Source organism: Rhinopithecus roxellana, chromosome 4 (assembly GCF_007565055.1).
Source record: "Rhinopithecus roxellana isolate Shanxi Qingling chromosome 4, ASM756505v1, whole genome shotgun sequence".
NCBI classification, from domain to species: domain Eukaryota; kingdom Metazoa; phylum Chordata; class Mammalia; order Primates; family Cercopithecidae; genus Rhinopithecus; species Rhinopithecus roxellana.
This window is the reverse complement of record NC_044552.1, coordinates 23,848,143-23,870,643: the sequence shown is the minus strand read 5'-3', so window position 1 is coordinate 23,870,643 and position 22,501 is coordinate 23,848,143. Positions and strand designations below refer to the sequence as shown.

Sequence of the window (22,501 nt, the reverse complement as noted above, 5' to 3'; positions counted from 1 at the left end):
TCAAATTACATTACCTATTCATGCTTACTTTTAAGCCTTCTCTAACCAGACTATTAATGAAGGCAGATCTTATCCCTTCCCTTCTTATATATCCCACAGTACTGTACATGTTGGCTGGACGATTTAATTTTTTTTTTTTTTGAGATGGAGTCTCGCTCTGTCGCCCAGGCTGGAATGCAGTGGTGCAGTCTCGGCTCACTGCAACCTCCATCTCCTGGGTTCAAGTGATTCTCTGCCTCAGGCTCCCGCCTGGGATTACAGGCACCAGCCACCACTCCCAGCTAATTTTTGTATTTTTAGTAGAGACGGGGTTTCACTATGTTGGCCAGGCTGGTCTTGAACTCCTGACCTCGTGATCCGCCTGCCTTGGCCTCCCAAAGTGCTGGGATTACAGGCGTGAGCCACCGCGCCCAGCCGATTTAATAATTTTTGAGAGGATCAATACCCTGGTCCCTGACCACAGGGCAGAGCACTTCCTCATTCATGAGATTAGCTTGGACAATGAGACCCAAATTCTGGTTAGGCGTGGTGGCTCATGCCTATAATCGCAGCACTTTGGGAGGTTGAGGCAGGAAGACTGCTTGAGGTCAGGAGTTCAGGACCAGCCTTAAGAAACATAGCAAGACACCGTCTCTACTAAAAATTTTTTTAAAAAATTAGTTGAGTGTGGGCTGGGCGCGGTGGCTCAAGCCTGTAATCCCAGCACTTTGGGAGGCCGAGACGGGCAGATCACGAGGTCAGGAGATCGAGACCATCCTGGCTAACATGGTGAAACCCCGTCTCTACTAAAAAATACAAAAAACTAGCCGGGCGACGTGGCGGGCGCCTGTAGTCCCAGCTATTCGGGAGGCTGAGGCAGGAGCATGGCGTGAACCCGGGAGGCGGAGCTTGCCGTGAGCTGAGATCCGGCCACTGCACTCCAGCCTGGGTGGCAGAGCGAGACTCTGTCTCAAGAAAAAAAAAAAAAAAAAAAAAAAAAATTAGTTGAGTGTGGTGGCACATGCCTGTAGTCCCAGCTACTCAGGAGGCTGAGGTGGAAGGACTGCTTGAGCCCAGGAGGTTGAGGGTACAGTGCACTCTAGCCTGGGGAACAGAGCAAGACCCTGTCTCAAAAAAAAAAAAAAAAAAAAAAAAAAAAGGTGGGCGCAGTGGCTCACCCCTATGATCCCAGCACTTCCAGAGGTCAAGACAGGTGAATTACTTGAGGTCAAGAGTTCGAGACCAGCCTGACCAACAAGGTAAAACCCTGTTTTTTGTGTGTGTTTTTAATAAAACACAAAAATTAGCTGGGCCTGGTGGTGTGTGCCTGTAATCCCAGCTACGTGGGAGGCTGAGGCAGGAAAATTGCTTGAACCTGGGAGGTGGAGGCTGCAGTGAGCCGAGATCAGGCCGCTGCTCTCCAGCCTTAGTGAAAGGACAAGATTCTGTCAACAAAAACAAAAACAAAAGAGACCCAGGTTCCAAGACGGAAGGTGCGGACGGAGTCACTCTGCTTTTTCCTCACGTGAAGGGCTGGGGGAGGAATCCCACGATCCTCACACAGCAGACACCGTCAGCAAGACTGCAAACAAGATCCATTTAGTGGGGATGAGGGGATTATTAAAAGCTGCTAGAAAACGGAAGAAAGCAAATCAAGACTGAGAACAGTTCCAATACTCCCATCAATCTCCACACAGTGACAGGTCGGCAGCAACTCCTTTCCTTTATTTCTTCCCCTTGTAAAGGGAAATTCAAGTTCAGCAGCATTCCTTTCCTGCCCCAAGTCCTCAACCAGACAAGAGGCTGCAGGCACCAAATCTTGGGTTGGATAATGGCAAAGGCCTCAGAAGCTCACCTCCAGCTCTGAGCTTCAACAGCTGTTTGTACCAGTGACTCAGCATTAAATCCACCAGAAAAGAACAGCACCACCCAAAGACCAGGGAGCAGCTGGGCCTGAAGCTGTAGGGTAAACCAGAGGCAGGCTTCTGAGTGATGACAGTCTTGAGACAATAGCCCCACATAAACTTGGCTGGATGGAACCTCACAATAAGGTGGTCACCTTTTGTTTGTTTAGGGGGATGCCAAGGATAAGGCCAGCTCAGTTATATGAAGAAAAGCAGAACAAACAAGTCTTTCAGAGAAATAGATGCAGTCAGAGTGGGATCAAGGTCACACTCCACTTTCATGTGCCTGAGTGGTTGCCAGGTCAGCTGCAGGCCAGAGGCAGTCTTCAGATGAGAAGGGGAGACCACAGGGGACTTCTAGGCCACACAAGTATGCCCCTCAGGAGACTTCTGGGAAGGAAAGCTCACTCTCGGGGCCGGCTGACCATGACTTCACCCAGGGCCTCCAACACCTCCCGCTTGTAGTCTTCGAAGTCACCATCGATTTGGCTGACACTCTGCTCCTCCACCACCCACAGCTGGCAGTTGGTTTCTGTGATGAGTCGGGCATCATGGCTCACAACGATCACAGCTTTGAAGAAAGAAAGTAAGAACAGAGGGCAGGAAGAAAGGAGGAAGAGGGGAATCAGAACATGAAATAAGGGAGTCCCAGGCCCTGCTGCAGTGAAGGACACTACAGCTTGGTCCCCATGGAGCAGGGAGGAGGGCACACTCTTAGCTGACTTACCACCCTTGTATTCATTGATGGCCTCCCCCAGAGCATCAATAGACTCTATGTCCAGGTTATTGGTTGGCTCATCCTACAGAGGAGGAATTCCATGACTGAGCACTGCAACTCCCATCTTCCATGCTGTTAACCTTATCCCTTCTCCCACAGCCCAGCTCACTCACCAAGATGAGGACATCAGGCTCCCGACAGGCCAGCTCGGCAAACACAACTCGCGCTTTCTGACCACCTGTAGCAAAGGAAGGGGAGGGCTGTCACACCTTCTAGCACCTCACGGTCTGAAGGCAAACCCTCAAGATAAGCCAGTTTGTGAACTGAGGCTCCCTCATTCCCAGTTCCTCTAGGTAGTTAGTAGACATGAATGATACGGTGAAGGGTGCCCTCCCCGGCCCCTGCAGTGGTACCAGAGAGTTTGCAGATCTGGATGGTGTGGGCGTGACTCTCCAGGCCGAAGCGGCCCAGGCACTTGCGGGCATCCTGGTAGGGCAGGTTGAAGCCCCGCTGCAGGTACTCAGTGGGTGTCTCCTCCATGCGCAGCTGCTCTGCATACTGCTGGTTGAAGAAGCCAATTTTCTGTCCGAGAAGAGAGGGAGGTGGTCAGTTGAAGTCACACTTCCTCCATCAGATTACCATTCCCTAAATCCCAATACCAACTTACCAGCCGGTGGTTCTTTCTCATTTCCCCATGGGTCTGCAAGGGAAGAGAAAGTAGTTAAGAGGAGGGTAAGGGGAAAAGGCACTGCAGCTCCACATACCAACTTTCTTTTTTTTGAGACGGAATCTAGCTCTGTCACCCAGGCTGGAGTGCAGTGGCGCAATCTCGGCTCACTGCAACCTCCGCCTCCTGGGTTCACACCATTCTCCTGCCTCAGCCTCCCGAGTAGCTGGGACTACAGGCGCCTGCCACCACGCCTGGCTAATTTTTTTTTTTTTAGTAGAGACGGGGTTTCATCATGTTAGCCAGGATGGTCTCAATGTCCTGACCTCATCCATACACCAACTTTTCTGAAGGGGAGACAAACACGAGAAATGGGCCAGGGACAAGTATGCACAAGAAAAGGAAAAAGGGCTGGGCGCGGTGGCTCATGCCTGTAATCCCAGCACTTTGGGAGACCAAGGAGGGCAGGTCAGGAGGCACTTGAGGTCAGGAGTTCGAGACCAGGCTGGACAACTCTGTCTCTCCTGAAAATACAATAATTAGCTGGGCATAGTGGGACATGCCTGTAATCCCAGCTACTCAGGAGGTTGAGGCACAAGAATCGTTTTAACCCAGGAGGTTGAAGTTGCTGAGACTGCACCACTGCACTCCAGTCTCGAGGACAGGACAAGACTCTGTCTCAAAAAAGAAAAGGAAAAGGGATGTTCCCCTAATATGACAAAGGCATGGTGAGCAAAGTAAAAGAGTAAGGGGCAAAAGGGGAGTTAAGCAAAATAGAGGGAGGACGACAGGGACAAGCAGGAGGGACTAACCACAGCCAAAGAACATCTGCTCTCCATACAGCGAGACTCATGAATGGTACATCCTAAGGGCCTCAGGTGACAAGTTTAGTGTTTTGGGGAAGATCTAATACCTTTCTAAAGATCTAATCTCGGCTGGGCGCGGTGGCTCATGCCTCTAATCCCAGCACTTTGGGAGGCCGCAGCGGGCAGATCCCAAGGTCAGGAGATCGAGACCACAGTGAAACCCTGTCTCTACTAAAAATACAAAAAATTAGCCAGGCGTGGTGGTGGGCGCCTGTAGTCCCAGCTACTCAGGAGGCTGAGACAGGAGAATGGCGTGAACCCAGGAGGCGGAGCTTGCAGTGAGCCGAGATCGTGCCACTGCACCCCAGCCTAGGCGACAGAGCCAGACTACGTCTCAAAAAAAAAAAAAAAAAAAAAAAAGGATCTAATCTCTGGATGTGAGAAAATGGCCTCTCAACACTTTGCTGGAGGGAGCAGAAATGGCTACAAACTTTCTAACACACTAGATGGCAATATATTACAAAAGTTCAAATAAAATGGTAGACTTGGCCAGGCGCGGTGGCTCACGCCTGTAATCCCAGCACTTTGGGAGGCCAAGGCAGGCAGATCATGAGGTCAGGATATCGAGACCATCCTGGCTAATCTCGGTGCACTGCAACCTCTGCCTCCTGGGTTCAAGTGATTCTCCTGCCTCAGCCTCCCAAATAACTGGGATTACAGGCATGCGCAACCACACCTGGCTAATTTTGTATTTTCGGTAGAGATGGGGTTTCTTCATGTTGGTCTCGAACTCCCCACCTCAGGTGATCCACCCGCCTCGGATTCCCCAAGTGTTGGGATTATAGGTGTGAGCCACCGCATCAGGCTTGGGCTGGTTTTTAACTCCTGAGCTCAAGTGATCCGCCCGCCTCAGCCTCCCCCAAAGAGTTGGGATTACAGGCGTGAGCCACCACACCAGGCCATTTTTTTTTGGAGATGGAGTCTCGCTCTATTGTCCAGACTACAGTGCAATGGTGCAATCTCAGCTCACTGCAACCTCCGCTTCCCAGGTTCCAGCAATTCTGCCTCAGCCTCCTGAGTAGCTGTGATGTAGATGTGTGCCATCACACCCGCCTAATTTTTGTATTTTTAGTAGAGACGGGGTTCACCATGTTGGCCAGGCTGGTCGGGAACTCTTGACCTCAGGTGATCCCTGCTGGGATTACAGGCGTGAGCCACTGTGCCCAGCCCGTTTATGCAATTTTTAATTGTTCTATAAAAGACATATATTTCTTGTATAACCAAAACACGTGGGTGTGCCCCCAGTTCGATCCCAGTTCTCTTAGCTCTCCTCCCTGAACTGATCTAAACTCTTCTCCTCCTCTACTGCTCCTCTTAGGGAAATGAATCATCTATGATGAGTTCTGTATTTAACTCTACATTCTCGAGAAGCTCCCTGATTCCAGCTTCTGGCAAGCAGCTGTGTCTTCACATTTCTCATGCTCTCCCTTCTTGGCTCCAGGACTCACCGGTGTCAGCTTGCCAGTCAGCAGCAGGAGTAGCGTACTCTTCCCCACACCATTAGGGCCTACAATGCAAACTGCAAGATGGAAGACAGGTGGTCAAAGAGGTCCCCAGAGACTCTCCCCATGGCTCCTGCTACACATCCCTGAGCCAACCCCACCAACTCACTCCTTGAATCCATGTCGATGCCAAAATCCAGGTTTTTAAAGAGTGGTTTCTGGCCCTCGTAGCCGAATGTCACACCTGAAAGCCAGGAAAAGCAGCAAGTTATATTATTTTCAGTCCCTGTAAAGTTCCTCTGATGTGCTGGCCTTGGAGAACAGGAGCAATGTCAACCTTGGTGGAGAATTTGGGGTGCACATACATGCTTCTGGTGCTTCTTGTGGAGCAGCAGAGGCCCGTGGCACTCACCATGCAGACCCAGCACAGGAGGGCTGAGTGGTGGGGGGTCCGGAAAAGTGAAGCGCACAGTGTACTCCTTAGGGCGCTTCAGGAGCTCAGGGGCCTCCTGGGATTCCTCATCCTGGTTTTTCCGTCGGCATTTCTGCTGCTTCCGAGTCAGGGCTTCCTTCGTTTGTTTTTCCTGGAGAGGAAGAGGAAGAAAGAGAAATCTGTGTCCTGCACAGCAGTCTTCGAAATGTAGGCCAGTGTTCCAGAGTCTTCTTCTTCCTCCACTGTCAGGAGAGAACAGTGGTCCCCAGCCCAGAAATCCCTCAGGTGCTCACCGCCTGCTTGGTGGACTTCCCGCCTGCCTTCAGCTCCTTCAGCTTTTTCTCTTGCTTCTCATACTGCTTCAGCAGTTCTTTCTGCTTCTGCTGGTACATCTTTTTGAAGGTCACTGGGGCAGAAGAGGGGAATGGGCATCAGTGGTTGCTCCTCTCCCCAGCAAAGGGACAACCAGGGGTTGGTGGTGACGGGGTAGGCATCACTGCCTGGAATTCTGACAGGACTCAGTTTATCTAAATAGGCCCTCCCATTCAGGTCTCTTTTCAAGGTTCTATCTCTTCCCTGCATCCACACACAATCCTACTTACTGTAATTGCCCCTATAGTAGTGGAGCCGCTGGGCATCGAGGTGGATGATATCAGTGCAGACATCATCCAAGAAACCCTGGTCATGGGAGACAATCAGCAAGGTCTTCCGCCAGCCCTGGAGGTAGCTGGGTTTCAGAGAACAGGGTGTAAGTGTCACAGCGGTCAATTGAGAGAGAAGTCAGGGGAAGCAGGCAGACAATGGGGGCTGGGAGGAAAAGGGGGGGTCTGGGTAGAGCTGTCACAGGCACAGTGGAGAACGGCTGAAGGAAAATAGGGCAGGGAGGGAAGGGAAAGAAACTGCAGAATGGGAACCAATGATGTAAAGGCCGTAACGCACTTATTGAGCCAGATGACAGCGTTGAGGTCCAGGTGGTTGGTGGGCTCATCCAGCATCAGCAGTGTGGGCTCCATGAACAGTGCCCTAGAGGGTGGGTAGCAGAGGGCAGGGTCAGGGAGAGAAAGATCCTTGCTCAGACAACCCCAGAGAAAATTCAGGGAGATAGAGCCTGAGACCATGAACACTCCTTCCCAAGCTCTCCTCAGAGAAGTTCTTGGGGAGGATATGGTTTAAGTTTTTCTGAGACAGGGCCTTGCCCTGTTGCCCAGGTTGTCATGCAATGGCACAGTCAGGGCTCACTATAGCCTCAATCTCCCAGGTCCAAGTGATACTTCTACTTCAGCCCTCCAGAGTAGCTGTGACCACAAGCGTGCACCACCAAGTCCAGCTAATTTTTAAATTTTTTGTAGAGACAGTGTCTCCCTATGTTGCCCAGGCTAGGATATGTTTTTTTTCCCTTTCTGTGAAGATAGGGTCTCACTATATTGCCCAGGCTGCTCTCAAACTCCTGGGTTCAAGATAATCCTCCTGCCTCTGCCTTCCAAAGTGCTGGGATTACAGGCATGACCCATTGCGCCCAGCTGCAGGATATGTTGATGAGAACTCACCACCAGGTAGAGAGAAACAGAGAAAGACCCTAAGCTCTCACAACACAGATAGTAAGGAGGGAGAGGTAAGCCTTGGGCCTCCCTATTGCCTTGGAAGAATGAGAAGGGATAGAGGGAAAGGGCCCTGGTGGTCTGAGGTTGGAAGGGAGGGCAGTGAAGTGAATGGCCCACCTGGCCAGGGAGACACGCATGCGCCAGCCCCCTGAGAACTTCTGTGTGGGTCGATTCTGCATTTCAGGGTCAAAGCCGAGGCCAGCCAGGATTCGCCGTGCTTTGGCCTCTGCAGCTGCTGCCCCAGTGGCCCGCAATTCCTCATACACCTGGGAGGAGGGAGAAGAGGACACATGTCTGAGGGTCCCAGGAACCCCCGAGTCTTAGCCCGTGTCCCCTGCGCCATCTCCTCTACCTTCTCTAGCCTCTCAGCAGCTGCGTCATCTCCTTGTTCCAGCTGTCCCTGAAGCCGCCGCTCCTCTTCCAGCAGCTTTAATCGCTTGGTGTCAGCTCGAAGAACAGCCTGGACTGCTGGTGTCTCATCTGCTACCACCTCTGGGAGGCAGAGGGAGAACAGTCAGGCAGCCTCAAGAGCCAAGTGTCTCATCCTTCTTTCCCTTCAACTGCATTTCTGTTTTGCCTGACCCTGCCCAGCTTTTTGTACTCGTTCCAAATAAAACAAGTTCCTCATTGACTCTCCCCTCCTTTCGTTAGCATCCCTTTCCCAGTCCCTAGTCTCCCTCCACACCCTTCCAACTCCATAGCCACAATTTCTTGTATTCTTGGCTGGCTTTTCTACCCAACTGCCCACCCCACCGAGCCCCTTTTCTCCCCACTGGCCTCACCCTGCTCACACAGCAACACATCAATGTTGGGAGGGATGCTCAGGGCTCGGTTGGCAATGTGCTTGAGGAGTGTGGTCTTGCCCTTGCTGGGGAATAAAAGCTATTAGGACCCGGCCACCACTGAGAAATCTCTTCTTATCCCTCCAGGCTCCTCCCCTTTTTGGCCTCCAGCTCCATCCTCTTCTCACCCATTGGGCCCCACCAGCCCGTAGCGGCGGCCGGCTACAATGTACAGGTCTGCATTGACGAATAGCTCCTTGCCATGAGCAGAGATGCTGAACTTCTCCAGCTGCAGCCATCAGGAAAGAGGTGGCAGAGGGAAGGGATGATCACATGAAAATTCTCCCTTTGGGACAGGAGTGGTCACTTTCTCCCTGCAGGGAAGCCTCTGACAAACCGATACCTCCAGCATAATCCCCTTCTTCTCCCCACAGCCGGTCCCTGCCCTGTCCACTGCCTGGAATGGGAGTCCCATGCGTCCTCAGCTAGTCTGGTCTGTCCCACACTATTTTCTGCCGAGGGTGGACCCTACTTCTACTGGTTTTTCTATCTTCTTGCTCAAGTTGCAGAACCCAAGGTGTGGAAAATGCCTCCAATCTTTCTTTCCACTGAACTAACCCATTCACACACCATGGCCACTCAGGGAAGATGAGAGAACTGGCTCTTCCCTAGGTAAGTGGACTGGAAGGGGCCCCCTGAGACCTTGCCTTGATGTCAGATGCATTTTCTAACATGGCTTGGCGGGAGGACATCTCTGCCTGGGACACGGAGAAGTCATTTTCAGCTGCATTGGCTGCTTTTAATGAAGCCACTTGGCGCTCATACTCCATCTGAGAAGGAAGGAAAAACTACATTTGAAGCCACGGTCTACCAGTTTCCCATCACCATGAAACAGCCCATGCTGGCTGGGCATGCTGGCTGACGCCTGTAATCCCAGTACTCTCGGAGGCTGAGGAAGGTGGATCTCTTGAGCTCAGGAGTCTGAGACCAGCCTGGGCAACATGGCAAAATCCCGTCTCTACAAAAAATACAAAATTTAGCCGGGCATGGTGGTGCCACCCATAGTCTCATCTATTCAGGAGGCTGAGGTGGGAGGATCACTTAGGCCTGGGAGGTTGAGGCTGCAGTGAGCAGAGATCACATCACTGCACTCCAGCCTGAGGAACAGTGTGAGACCCTGTCTCAAAAAACAAACAAAAAACTCCAAACTGAAACAGCCCATGTCATCAGACATTGAGATAAGGCTCACAGAACACAATTATTTTCCTACTCCGATTGTTTTACCTGGAGTAGCCCCAAAGCTGTCCTTCCTGTTCCCAATCGCATGTCCCCTAGTTGAAGTATTTAAAAATCCCCTACTTTTGACCGCTAAGAACCAAGGTCTTACCTGTTTTTTCAGTTTTTTCTTCTCCTTTTTGCTAAGGTGAGCATAGGGATCATCTGCCTTAGACTCTCCTCCTTCCTCCTCCTCTTCTTCCCCTTCTCCTTCTTCCTCTGAACCCTGTGAGAACCCAGGGATGGTCAAAAGTAGGGACCCCGGCTGGGTGCGGTGGCTCATGCCTGTAATCCCAGCACTTTGGGAGGCCAAGGCGGGCAGATCCTGAGGTCAGGAGATCAAGACCATCCTGGCTAACACAGTGAAACCCCATCTGTACTAAAAATTACAAAAAATTAGCTGGAGGTGGTGGTGGGCACTTGTAGTCCCAGCTACTTGGGAGGCTGAGGCAGGAGAATGGTGTGAACCTGGGAGGTGGAGCTTGCAGTGAGTCGAGATAGCGCCACTGCACTCCAGGCTGGGTGACAGAGCGAGACTCCATATCAAAAACAAACAAACAAACAAAAAAACCCAGGGACTCCTTCTAGAACTCAGATTTCATGTCATCCGCCCCCTGTCCCTGCCCCAGTTCCACAGTCAGCTCTTTCCTTCACTACTCAAAAGAGTCCTAAAATATCTTGGGATCCTCTCTCATTCTCATACCCAGCCCCTGGTCTCCCTGTAGTCCTTTACCAATTTCTGCTACCAGGAATGGTACAAGACAAATGGTATGAATATATATGTATGAAATGTGACAACGCGTATGTCCCTATAAACGTAACTCCCAATACAATGTAACTGAAGGTGGAGTAAATGGATTTCAAGAGTTTCATTTGCATAAAATGAGTTTCTGTGGTTTCCCTGTTAACATGCAAAGAAAAGATCAGGTAGGCCGGGCGCAGTGGCTCACGCCTGTAATCCCAGCACTTTGGGAGGCCGAGGCAGGTGGATCACCTGAGGTCGGGAGTTCGAGACCAGCCTGACCAACATGGAGAAACCCCGTCTCTACTAAAAATACAAAATTAGCTGGGCATGGTGGCACATGCCTATAATCCCAGCTACTAGGGAGGCTGAGGCAGGAGAATTGCTTGAACCTGGGAGGCGGAGGCTGCGGTGAGCCGAGATTGTGCCATTGCACTCCAGCCTGGGCAACAAGAGTGAAACCCTGCCTCAAAAAAAAAAAAAAAAAAAAAAAAAAAATCAGGTAGCTGGCTGGGTGCGGTGGCTCATGTCTGTAATGGCCAACACGAGCAGATCACAAGGTCAGGAGACTGAGACCATCCTGGCTAACATGGTGAAATCCTGTCTCTACTAAAAACACAAAAAATTAGCTGGTCATGATGGCACGTGCCTGTAGTCCCAGCTACTTAGGCGGCTGAGGCAGGAGAATTGCTTGATATCGGGAGGCAGAGGTTGCAGTGAGCCGAGATTACACCACTGCACTCCAGCCTGGGCAATGGAGTAAGACTCCATCTCAAAAAAAAAGAAAAGAAAACATCGGGAATCTCTAGTGTACGGTCAGAGGAATCAAGCAGAATCACAGAACCAGGAAGTGTTGGAGGCATGGGGACCCTAGAGATCTCCAGATTCCTCCTTCTATCACACAAAGGAGACAAGTGAGACCCAAAGGGATGGGAAGATGTATTCAAGGTCATAGCCAGTGAAGGCAGAGCCAGGACCCAGATCATCTGAGATAAATTCCAGGCCCTTTCCTCACTGGATCAGGTGTTGCAAACTACAGCCCATGGGCCAAGGCTGACCTGACACTTGATTTTACATAGCTCCTGAACTTAATAAAAATAAGTTTTTGTATTTTCAAAGAGTTGGCTAAAAAAAAAAGAATATGTAATAGAGATTATATGTGGCCTGCAAAGCCAGAAACATTTACTACATGGCCCTTTATAGAAAAAGTTTGCTAACTGGGCACATTGGCTCACACCTGTAAGCATTTTGGGAGGCTGAGGCAGGAGGACTGCTTGAGCCCAGAAGTTCAAGACCAGCCTGGGCAACAGAGTGAGACCTCGTCTCTACACTAAAAATTAAAAAATTAGCCAGGGGTAGTGGTGCACACTTCTAGCTCCAGCTATTCAGGAGGCTGAGGCAGGAGAATCTGTTGAGCCCAGGAGGTTGAGGCTTCAGTGAGCCGTGTTCACACCCCTGCACTCCCGACTGGGTGACAGAGTAAGATCCTGTGTAAATAAAAACAAAAACAAAACAACAACCCCACCATTCCCCCTAAAAAAAGAAAAGAAAAAAGGTTTCCTGGGATAGTAACTATATCCCCAGATCGTGACTCTCCCATAAGAACCCTGGAGCCCTAGTCCCTCATTCTACCTTCCCCCAACACCAAATACACACCTGCTCTGCCTTCTTGGCCTTCTCCTTCCCTTGTTTGGGAGGCTCCTTTTCCTTTATTATTTCTTCTTCTTCATCTTCCTCTTCATTGTCCAGAGCAGCGAATTTATTTTGAGGCTAATAGGGAAAAGACAGGTGTGATGAAATGCTTTAATTCCTGGGCCCCAATACCTCCTCCTGCTAGTTACTCTCTCACCTTAGCCTTCCCTTTTGACTTCTCTTCCTTTCCCTTTTTGCCCTTGAGCACAGGCTGCTGTTCCTCAGATACGGCCTGGAGGAGACACACATACACATTAAACACATACGTACAAATTATTGTGCTACTTTGCTGTGTAATAAGCATTTAAGTCTACTGTGTTACCCATACAGATGCTCCTCCATTTATGATCAGGTTGCATCCCATCCCGATAAATCCACCAGAAACTGAAAGTATCATAAATCAAAAATGACAGTTCCAACTTACTATAGGTTTTTCTGGACATAACCCCATCATGAGTTGAGGAGTATCCTAAATGAGTATGACCTTCACACTATCATAAAGTAGAAAAACCGTATGCCTAAGTATAAGTTGGAGACCATCTGTACCGAGTGCTGCTGACGAAAAATGAGACCCAGAAAAACCCTACCCTCCAGCTTGAGACTAGATAGTGAAGAGATAACTAGGGAACATCAGCAAGGTTAAGGATTATAAGTCAGGCAAGTGCGCAACCGGAGTGGGTGGCACTAGCACTGGAGGCTTTCTCGAGAGGGCAAATGGACATGGACTAAGATGCACACGCAGAAGAGTCACAAGTAGAGCAAGGACCTGGGGCTTTGTTTCAGGTTCTGTGCTTGAAGCAACAGAATCACTGAAGATTTCTGAGTGATAAAAAGGGCATTTTTTTTTTTTTTTTTGAGACGGAGTCTTGCTCTGTTGCCCAGGCTGGAGTGCAGTGCCTCAATCTCGGCTCACTGCAAATTCCGCCTCCCAAGTTCAAGTGATTCTCCTGCCTCAGCCTTCCAAGTAGCTAGGATTACAGGCGCACACCACCATGACTGGCTAATTTTTGTATTTTTAGTAGAGACGAGGTTTCACCATGTTGGTCAGGCTGGTTTCGATCTCTTGACCTCGTGATTTGCCTGCCTTGGCCTCCCAAAGTGCTGGGATTACAGGTGTGACCCACTGTGCCCGGCCTGGGTGTGTATTTTAAAAAGATGATTTTAACCGTATAAGTAAGACAGATCGAGGAGAGCTAGTTTAAAAGCAGGAAATTACTCCACCATGGCCAGAAGGTGCTAAATGGAGTGAGAATGACTGATCGAGCCACCAGTGTCACCTTATTGATCCGATTCTTCTCTGGCTTGGCAGGCTTAGGAGGATGTTTTTCTTCCTCATCCTCTTCCTCACTCTGATCCTGAATCAGGGCTGCAAAAACATTACCACCCTAGAGAATGAAAGGGCCACAGAAGTCAGTAGGATGGTCAAGATTGCATCCTTGGGGTCTCTGTTTACCACACAGATGGCTTACCTTGGTTTTCTTCCCTCCGCGGGGTTTTGGGGTGGGTACTGAAATGACAAGGGGAGAACATGATAGGAAACAATTACAATGTCTGGCCCCCCACTTTAATCCAACTTGAAGATCAAGGTATGAAGCATCACTCTCCATGACTCATGGATTCCAGGCACCCATTCCCCCTCAGGTCATTTACCCTCATCCTCCTCATCACTGGCTGGCACTGAGAGCTTCTTAAGACGCTCCATGAGCTCTTTCTCCTCCCCATCATCATCCACATCCTTCTTCCGCCTGCCTTTTCGGGTATCTCGCTTCTTTTTTTGCTGCTGAGAGCAAAAGAAGAATGAGAAAATGAAGCCCAGGCCCCTGTTGTATTTCTGCCTCACAGAAGGTTCCCCATCAGCTGAGTGGAGCAACACGGGCTGGAAAGGGATTGGTGGGCCCTGTGGCACTTGTACCTGCTGTTGCTGTTGCTGTTGCTGCTGCTGCTGCTCCTCCTTCTCCTTGAGTACTTTCTCTTCTTCCCCAGCCTGTTTATCTTCTACTGCCAGCTCTTCAAAGAACTATCAAGGGAGTTAAGATACAGGTAAACATGGTTCCAAGAGCAATCCAATCAAGCTGTGCTCTGCCACACACGGGCCCACTGGCCCTCCACTCCACCCTCACCTTACCTCCTGTCTCTCTCTTTTTTTCTTTTAGTGGAGAATGGAGTGTGCAGGTCTCAAACTCCTGGGCTTAAACTATCCTCCCACCTCTGCCTCCCTAAGTGCTGGGATTACAGGCGTAAGCCACCATGCCCAGCCTATCTCCTCTCTTGACAAGATCTTCTCTCCTCCCTTGGACCTCCCACCTCCTTCACATGGCTATTTATTTAGCCTGGAGACACCCATAGTCATTTCTTATCCTCAACCCTCATTTTCTCACCGTTTTTTTGATCTTCTTGTCCTTCTTCCCTTTCTTCACCACTTTGTCTAGAAAGTTAAGCGGAGATCGTGAATGCTTATCTACAAATTCCAAAGCAGTCTGATCTCCCCTGCAAGATCTCTGTAGCCTCCATCCTATTTTATTATTTTTCTAGCTTAACTATCACTCCTTAAATATTTGTACTGTCTCACAACTCCTGCAGAAATAATCATTCCCATCTCTATTCATTCATCCAGTAAGTATTTATTTACTACACAGCTACCACGTGTCAGATACTGTGCTAGCGTAGGCGATTATAACAATGAACAAGACAACCGTGGTCTCCTCTGGAGCTTACAGGCTATAGGAAGAGAGATTTTTAAATGGGTAATTCCAGGTGTACTGAAGGTTCCAAAAGGAAAGGTAAAGCCTACTTGGTGGTTGAGGAAAAGCTGGCTTCATCTCTGGTGGCGGCCTCTCTAAAAAGATGACATTTAAGCTAATAACTGAAGTAATGAGGAGTATAAGAAGTTAGTCAGAGACATGGTGCAATTCCAGTGCTGTGCATAGGCCCAGCTGTGAGAAAGCACACATACTGAGAGACAGGGAAAGGTTTGGTATGGCTAAGCTTACAGACTGAGGGGAGAATGGTGCAAGGTAAGGCTGGAGTGAGGGCCCTGTAGTAAGGTTAAGGATTGGGGACTTTATTGGTACGATCGCTTTCACACTTTTAAAGTTTCATTTTGGCTTCAGAGTAGAGCAAGAATGGGAGGGAATAAGCATAGTGGGAAATCTGTTGGGGACGCTGTCAGAGCAGTCTGGGTGGTGGTAACAAGGGGAAAGAAGAATTCACAGGATGGGGCTAGAGGTGGGGAATAAAGAGCACCCAGCTGGGCGCGATGGCTCACGCCTGTAATCCCAGTGCTTTGTGAGGCCAAGGCAGGCGGATCACTTGAGGTCAGGAGTTCAAGACTAGCCTGGTGAACATGGTGAAACCCAGTCTTTACTAAAAACACAAAAAATTAACTGGGCATAGTGGCGGGCGCCTGTAATCCCAGCTACTTGGGAGGCTGGGACAGGAGAATTGCTTGAACCCAGGAGGCGGAGGTTGCAGTGAGCTGAGATTGCACTATTGCACTACAGCCTGGGTGACAGAGCAAGACTCCGTTTCAAAAAAAAAAAAAAAAAGCACTCAGAGATGACTCCTTTGTTTTTAGCCGGCAAAATTAGCTGGGCTAAGTGGTACCATTTATTAATTAAGGAGGCAGTGGAAGAGAAGATCTTATAGGAAGAAAGAAGGTATTATAAATTCAATTTGGGAGATATGTATGTATACATACACATGTATACAACACACACACACCACACCCTCCTTTTTTTTTTTTTTTTTTTTTAAGAGACAGGGTCTTGCTCTGTCACCCAGGCTGGAATGCAGTGGCATGATCATAACTCACTGTAACCTTAAATTCCTAGGCTCAGGTGATCCTCCCGCTTTAGCCTCCTGAGTAGCTAGGACTACAGGCAAGCATCACTATGCCTGGTTAATTAAAAAATATATATATATTTTAGAGAGGAGGTCTCACTATGTTGCCCAGGCTAATCCCGAACCTCTGGCATCAAGCAATCCTCCTGCCTCAGCCTCCCAAACTGTTGGAATTGCAGGTCTGAGCCACTGTGCCTGGCTAGGGGGACATGTTGTTTGTAAAACCTACAGGCCATGTAAATAGAGTTATGTGGTAAGCAAATGAACACCTGGGTCTATGCCTTACTTGTTCTGCTTGAATATTATAGCACAAATCACATTGTGTCATATTTACCTGTGTGCTTTCATTCTAGAGAATTACCTGAGAGACTGTTTAGCCTGTGTTCCCAGGAAAGCCAAAACTGATTCAACAGATTCTAGCTCTACCCCTCTGTCCATCCTTGTTTCCCTGAAGGTAGAGGACCATGTCCAACTCCCTCCCCTACTGGAGCAGCCAGCAACCTCATGATTTCCCTTCAGGCTTAGGCCTATTTATTATCTTCCCTTCCAAAACATCCCTTCCGTCCACTGCTATCTAATTCTACCCATAAGCATTTCAGTATTTAACATTAAAAAAAAAAAAAAAAATCAGCCGGGTGTGGTGGCTCACGCCTATAATCTCAGCACATTGGGAGGCCAAGGCGGGTGGATCATGAGGTCAGGAGATTGAGACCAGCTTGGCCAACATGGTGAAATCCCATCTCTACTAAAAATACAAAATTTAGTTGGGTGTGGTAGAGCACACCTGTAGTCCCAGCTACTTGGGAGGCTGAGGCAGGAGAATCGCTTGAACCCAGGAGGTGGAAGTTGCAGTGAGCCAAGATCGCATCACTGTACTCCAGCCTGGGTGACAGAGCGAGACTCCATCTCAAAAAAAAAAAAAAGTCTGTGGGGAGGGGGGAGGGATAGCATTAGGAGATATACCTAATGTAAATGACGAGTTAATAGGTGCAGCACACCAACATGGCACATGTATACATATGTAACAAACCTGCACGTTGTGCACATGTACTCTAGAACTTAAAGTATAAAAGAAAAAAAAAAAGGTCAATGGTATCCGCCATCTACTACATTAAAATATTCTCAAACCAGAATTCCATGTATTCCAAAGTAATCATTTATTCAGGAAAGTTTTATGGTGCATCTACTTTTCCAAAAAACTGGAGGTAATGAGAGACAATCCCAATAGTTAAAGGCTTCACAGACTAAAAGGGCCCTACCCTATCTTTTCTGTTTCCCTACCCACACCTATGGTCTCCATACTGGCTTCTTTCTGATCCTTTATGAAGTCCCAGGCATGCTTACGTCCGTCTGCTTAATCTGCATCCTCCATCCAGAACACACTGCAAAATTTGGGACCTTCCTCCTCCCCAAAAAACAAACCACAAAAAAGAAACAAACAAACAAAAAAATCAAAGAAAAAAACATCTGAGCCCAGTATTGGGTGACTAATGTGAGAGTTAAAAAGTTGTGCAGGATTAATAATAAAAGGCTTTATATGCTATTCCAAGGAGTTTAATCCTAAAGACATTAGGAGGAAGGATCTACTGAAGTACCTAAGAAGGAAAAACGTGATCAGCTCACCTTATCAACACAGAGGACTGACTCATCCCAGACATGAATTTCTCCCCAAGGACTAACACAGCCATACCATCTCTCCTTCCTTTAAATCTGGCCAGGCGCAGTGGCTCATGCCTGTAATCCCAACATTTTGGGGACCAAGGTGGGAGGAGGGGTTGAGGCCAGAGGTTCAAGATTAGCCTGGGCAACACAGCAAGAACTCATCTCTACAGAAAACAAAAAAAAACAAAAACAAACAAAAAATTAGCCAGGCACGGCAGTGTGTGCCTGTAGTCCCAGCTACGTAGGAGGACGGCTTGAACCTGCAATTGAGGCTGCAGTGAGCTGAGATCGCACCACTGCACTCCAGCCTGCCGACAGAGTGAGGCTCCGTCACAAAAAAAAAAAAAAAAAAACCCACCAAAACCAAAAAAATCTTTTTTTTTTTTTTTTTGAGATGGAGTCTCACTCTGTCTCCCAGGCTGGACTGCAGTGGCCGGATCTCAGCTCACTGCAAGCTCTGCCTCCTGGGTTTATGCCATTCTCCTGCCTCAGCCTCCCGAGTGGGTAGCTGGGACTACAGGCGCCCGCCACCTCGCCTGGCTAGTTTTTTTTTTTTTTTTTGTATATTTTAGTAAAGACAGGGTTTCACCGTGTCAGCCAGGATGGTCTCGATCTCCTGACCTCGTGATCCACCCGTCTCAGCCTCCCAAAGTGCTGGGATTACAGGCTTGAGCCACCGCGCCTGGCCTCAAAAAAATCTTTTGTACTTTAATCACTCTTATCCACCTGATCATAGGGACAGGAAAAGCCTCTGAACAGGTTCATTGTGAGAAAGTATAATCCCCAAGGAACTGAAAAAGGTTAAGTGTGGCTAGAGATATACTGTGTCTTCTTTCCTTTCGTGTATCGTTTAAGCTGCTCCTTCAAAGCAAAAAAGAAAGCCTTCCTTACCCTTATATCCCCTCTCTCCCATTACTGTTTTGTATTCTTGTCCTCATTGGGTCTCAAAATTATAATTCACACAAACTTCACTTTCTCTCCTCCCATACCTTTTGAAACATACTGCAATCTGGTATCATCTCCGAAAGAACACTACTTCTGCCAAACTTGCCACTGATCCCTTAGCTCCTCAAACTGCAAAGTATTTTTCGGTTCTTATTTTGCCTGACTTCTCTGCAGCGTTCCATGCTGCCTACCTGTACACCTTTTTTATTCTCTTCTATCATTATTTAACTTCTGGGATCTTGCCCACTCCTGGTTTGCCTCCAGTTTCACTGGCTGTTTGCCTTTCTCAGTCTCATCTCTTCAGCCTCCTTCCTTACCTGCTTCTTGCAATTGCTGAAGTTCTTTAGGGTTCCCACCTTTCACCTTCTTTTCTGTTCAATCTGCAAACTCTCTCTAGGAGACTTCCACATCCAGCACTTCAACTATACTTGCCTGTGTCTTTACTCCTAGTCTAGCTGTCTCTCCACAGTGACTAAACAAACTCTCTTCTTGCCATTTCCTCTTAGAAATTCCTCAGAAATACCCAACTCAGCATTCAAAAGTTGATCTTATCTCTTTTCACTTCTTACTCTCCTGCCCATTATTGCTTTCAGTTAATAGTCTACCAGTCACTGGGTTACTTAAGTGTCATCCTTAATTCTCCTCCCTTAATTTCATCAGTTCTCAGTTCCGATCAATGCCACCTCCTTAGTAACTCTTTATTCTTCAGAGCTTGGCTTATCCCCTTACCACTTCTCACCTAGATCATGGCCAGAGCCCCCTAAATGGTCTCCCTGCCTCCATCTTGACCAATTCAAGGCCATTCTCCACTGCTCAGTGCTATAGGGTGAACTGATCATAATCATTCCTTATGCAATTCAATGGGCCTTCCTTCTTAATGTCTTTAGGATTAAACTCCTCGGGATGGCATCTAAAGCCTTTCATTATCTGTCTCCTGATCATCTTTATGACTTCATCACATTAGTTACCAGGCTCTAGTGGGACCAGTCAGGCTTGCCTACATCTCTACCTTTCCACAAACTTCCTTGGCTAAGAATGCGCTTCCCCTTTCTAATTCACGACGATCTTTCATGAATAAACTCTGGGGAGCAGGTGCAGTGGCTCACACCTGTAATCCCAGCACTTTTGGAGGCTGAGGCAGGAGAATCACTTGAGCCCAGAAGTTTGAGACCAGCCTGGGCAACATAGCCAGACCTTGTGTTTACAAAAAATTTAAAAATAAGGTGTGGGGGTACATGCCAGTAGTCTCAACTACTTGGGAGACTGAAGCAGGAAGATCCCTTAAACCCAGGAGGTAGTGGCTGCAGTGAGCCATGTTCATGCCACTGAACTCCAGCCTGGGTGGTGGATCTAGACTGTGCCTCAAAAAAAAGTACTCAGCTATTACATATTCTTGGGAGGCTTTGCTGACACTCCCTTACCTGTCTGAGTAGATGCTCCACCTCTCTTCTACAGTCCCATAGCATTCTTAAGCACGTTCATCATACTCTGACAACCACTGTCTGTCTGGTTAATGCTCTCACCCTTCACTATATTGGGTTGTCCCTTGAAGGAAATTCTTATCTTTTATTTCTACATTCCCAATTCCTCCAACACAGTACCTGGTATAGAGTAGGCATCCAATAAGTGCTTCTAAAATTAGTTACTGTGTACCTACTGTAGTTAGTTGTGTCCATTTATCTCCCCCTTAAAAGTGACTTCAACCCTGGGAGGATATCTTAATGTTTTTTTCCTTCCTCTCTCAAAGCACAGTATATACAGTGCTTAATTAAAAACAGGCGCTTAACAAACTTTCGCTGCTTTTAAGTAAACCTTAACCCTCATTCCAACATCAAAAATCTACACTCTTGCTCCACTTGAGTGAGAGAGGTGTCTTAAGAAAGAAACCATGAAAGAGTCACCCTCTTTTGAGAAACAAGTGGGATCACAGGCTCCCAAAGTGTGTGTGTGCGCGCGCAGGGGGAAGAGGAGGTCGAGGCAGAGCTCATATATTCCTGGTGGAATACAGTGTGTGGTGGGCGGATGTCCAAATTCTTTAAGCAAGGTTTTCCCATTTCTCCCCAACTCTCCCTCGGTGCCATATGCTCTTTCTTTTCTCTTGTCCAGTCTCACTTAGGTCACGTGCGACATCTGGATCTCTTTCCTTTAACTCCGATTTCAAACCCACTCCTGCCCGGCAAACTCCTCCAGGGCCCACGGCACGCATGCGCAGTAACCCCCGCAGGGGCCCGGTCAGTCTCGCGCCCCATGACCCTCTACTAAAACACGCGCAGTCTCCTCTCTCTTCCCCCTCTGCTCTTGTTTCTTCCTTTCCTACCAGCCTCACCTGATGGGCTCTTGCTCTCTCCGTCCCCGATCCACTCGGGCTCCGGCGGCTGCTGTTTAGGCGCCTTCGGCATCGCGGTGGCAGTTACAGCTACTGTGGCGGCGCCCGGTGCTATTTCCGCTTCCGGCGGCGGGGAACCCCGATGGGGCTGGCTCTCCAAGCCGCCGCGGCCAACCCCACCCCGGGCTGCGCACGTGCGAGCTTCACCGTCATCTCGGGGGCGTGGCCCTGGTACAGTGGAGGCGTGGCCTGCAATGACGGGGCGGGGCCGGCGTCCGCCTACTCCAGTCGCGTCCACATGGCGTTTACGACGGTCTGGGAAGCATGACGCCGTGACCTCCCGACGCCGCGAGACTGAAGGAATGACCATAATAATTTCCTACTAGTATGAAGGAGTTGAGGCATACTTTTTTTTTTAAAAAAAGCATATTCTAGTTTCTATCTGTAACTCTCGTTTCTAGCTCTGACTGCCACCGCGATGCCGAAGGCGCCTAAGCAGCAGCCGCCGGAGCCCGAGTGGATCGGGGACGGAGAGAACACGAGCCCATCAGGTGAGGCTGGTAGGCAAGGAAGAGACAAGAGAGGAAGGGAAAGAGAGAGGAGACTGCGCGTGTTTTAGGAGAGGGTCATGGGGCGCGAGACTGGGTCACGGGCAGAAAAGACAGCGCAGTCCAATGACTAAGGGAGAGGTCTGATCGGTCCAGTGTTGAAATGTGTCACAAAATCCCGAAGTGTACAATTGTAAACAGGGAACTGGAGCCCAACATGCAGAAGTCATGGTGCAGTGGAGCTTCGGTTCATTTTTTTTTTTTCTTTTTTTTCTGGTAACAGCTTTACTGAGATATAATTGACATACAATAAACTGTACACAAAATAAAATGGTACCCAAAATAAACTTCAAAGTATACACTTAAATAAGTTTTGACATGCATAAACCCAGTAAACTATCACCACAATCAAGACTTTGGTTCACTTCTAACTCTACGACTTAATACGGGAGCTTGAGTAAGGTGCCCCTGTAGTTCTGTCAGCTCTCAAATCACTACAATCATGCTTTTGTTGCCACCATTGTCTGAATTCACACTTGCCAAAGTCAACAAATCTGGGGCCATCCTACTCACTCTCCCAACAACATCTGGTACACTTGGTCACTCCCTCCCTCCTTCCTTTGTTTTCTTCAGGGACACTACTCTCTACAGGTTTCCTTTGCATCTAATAGGCTTCTCCTGAAGTTTAAATGTTGAAGTGCCTCAGGGCTCAATCTTTGACTCTCTCCTTAATCTAGACTTACCACCTATTACCTCCTGACTTTAAATACCATCTATAACCAATGAAGATTCCCAAACTTCTCTTGCTGGCCCCTAACTTCTGCCCCGAGCTCCAGGCTCATGAATTCAACTGCTTATGGGACATCTTCTCTGAGATCTTTAATAAATCTAATACAAAAATCTTTAAAAATCTCTCTAGTACAAAATGGCGCTCTTGTTCTTACCCGTAAAGCCTGTCTCTTCCAGGCTTCCCCATCCAGAAATTGCACCACATGTCATTCAGTTATTTGGGCCAAAACTGAAAGGTCATCCTCTTTCTCCATTCCTCCTCCCCAATCAATCCATCAGCAAGCTAAGTC

The 22,501-nt window shown here is 48.5% G+C and overlaps 1 protein-coding gene across 2 annotated transcripts; it reads right to left on the bottom strand.

Moving 5' to 3' along the window:
• Window positions 1-1,562: 1,562 nt before the first annotated feature.
• ABCF1 (ATP binding cassette subfamily F member 1) lies at window positions 1,563-21,052 on the bottom strand. 2 transcript variants are annotated; one of them, XM_010368197.2, is made up of 25 exons: window positions 20,875-21,052; window positions 14,480-14,526; window positions 14,014-14,118; window positions 13,752-13,881; window positions 13,571-13,608; window positions 13,379-13,486; window positions 12,259-12,333; window positions 12,066-12,179; window positions 9,780-9,893; window positions 9,100-9,222; window positions 8,581-8,681; window positions 8,393-8,478; window positions 7,963-8,102; window positions 7,728-7,876; window positions 6,949-7,032; window positions 6,612-6,736; window positions 6,303-6,415; window positions 5,989-6,160; window positions 5,746-5,820; window positions 5,583-5,653; window positions 3,269-3,301; window positions 3,015-3,183; window positions 2,775-2,839; window positions 2,611-2,683; window positions 1,563-2,454 (listed from the first exon to the last, which is right to left on the bottom strand). In XM_010368197.2, exons 1-25 carry the CDS (start codon window positions 20,945-20,947, stop codon window positions 2,288-2,290), a joined length of 2,550 nt encoding a protein of 849 aa, XP_010366499.1. In that variant the 5' UTR covers window positions 20,948-21,052; the 3' UTR covers window positions 1,563-2,287. The 2 variants fall into 2 exon arrangements, with proteins under 2 accessions (XP_010366499.1, XP_010366500.1); XM_010368198.2 differs by having other exon boundaries at window positions 13,752-13,878.
• Between the last annotated feature and the right edge of the window lie 1,449 nt (window positions 21,053-22,501).

Bases quoted from the DNA above. Each gene is read 5' to 3' on its own strand.
- ABCF1 (XM_010368197.2), bottom strand. From the start codon at position 20,947: ATGCCGAAGGCGCCTAAACAGCAGCCGCCGGAGCCCGAGTGGATCGGG. The intron at 13,882-14,013 runs GTACAAGTGCCA...TTTTGCTCTCAG, and splicing joins AACAGCAACAGCAACAGCAG to CAGCAAAAAAAGAAGCGAGA. The intron at 7,033-7,727 runs GTGGGCCATTCA...CCCACCCTCTAG, and splicing joins ATGCGTGTCTCCCTGGCCAG to GGCACTGTTCATGGAGCCCA.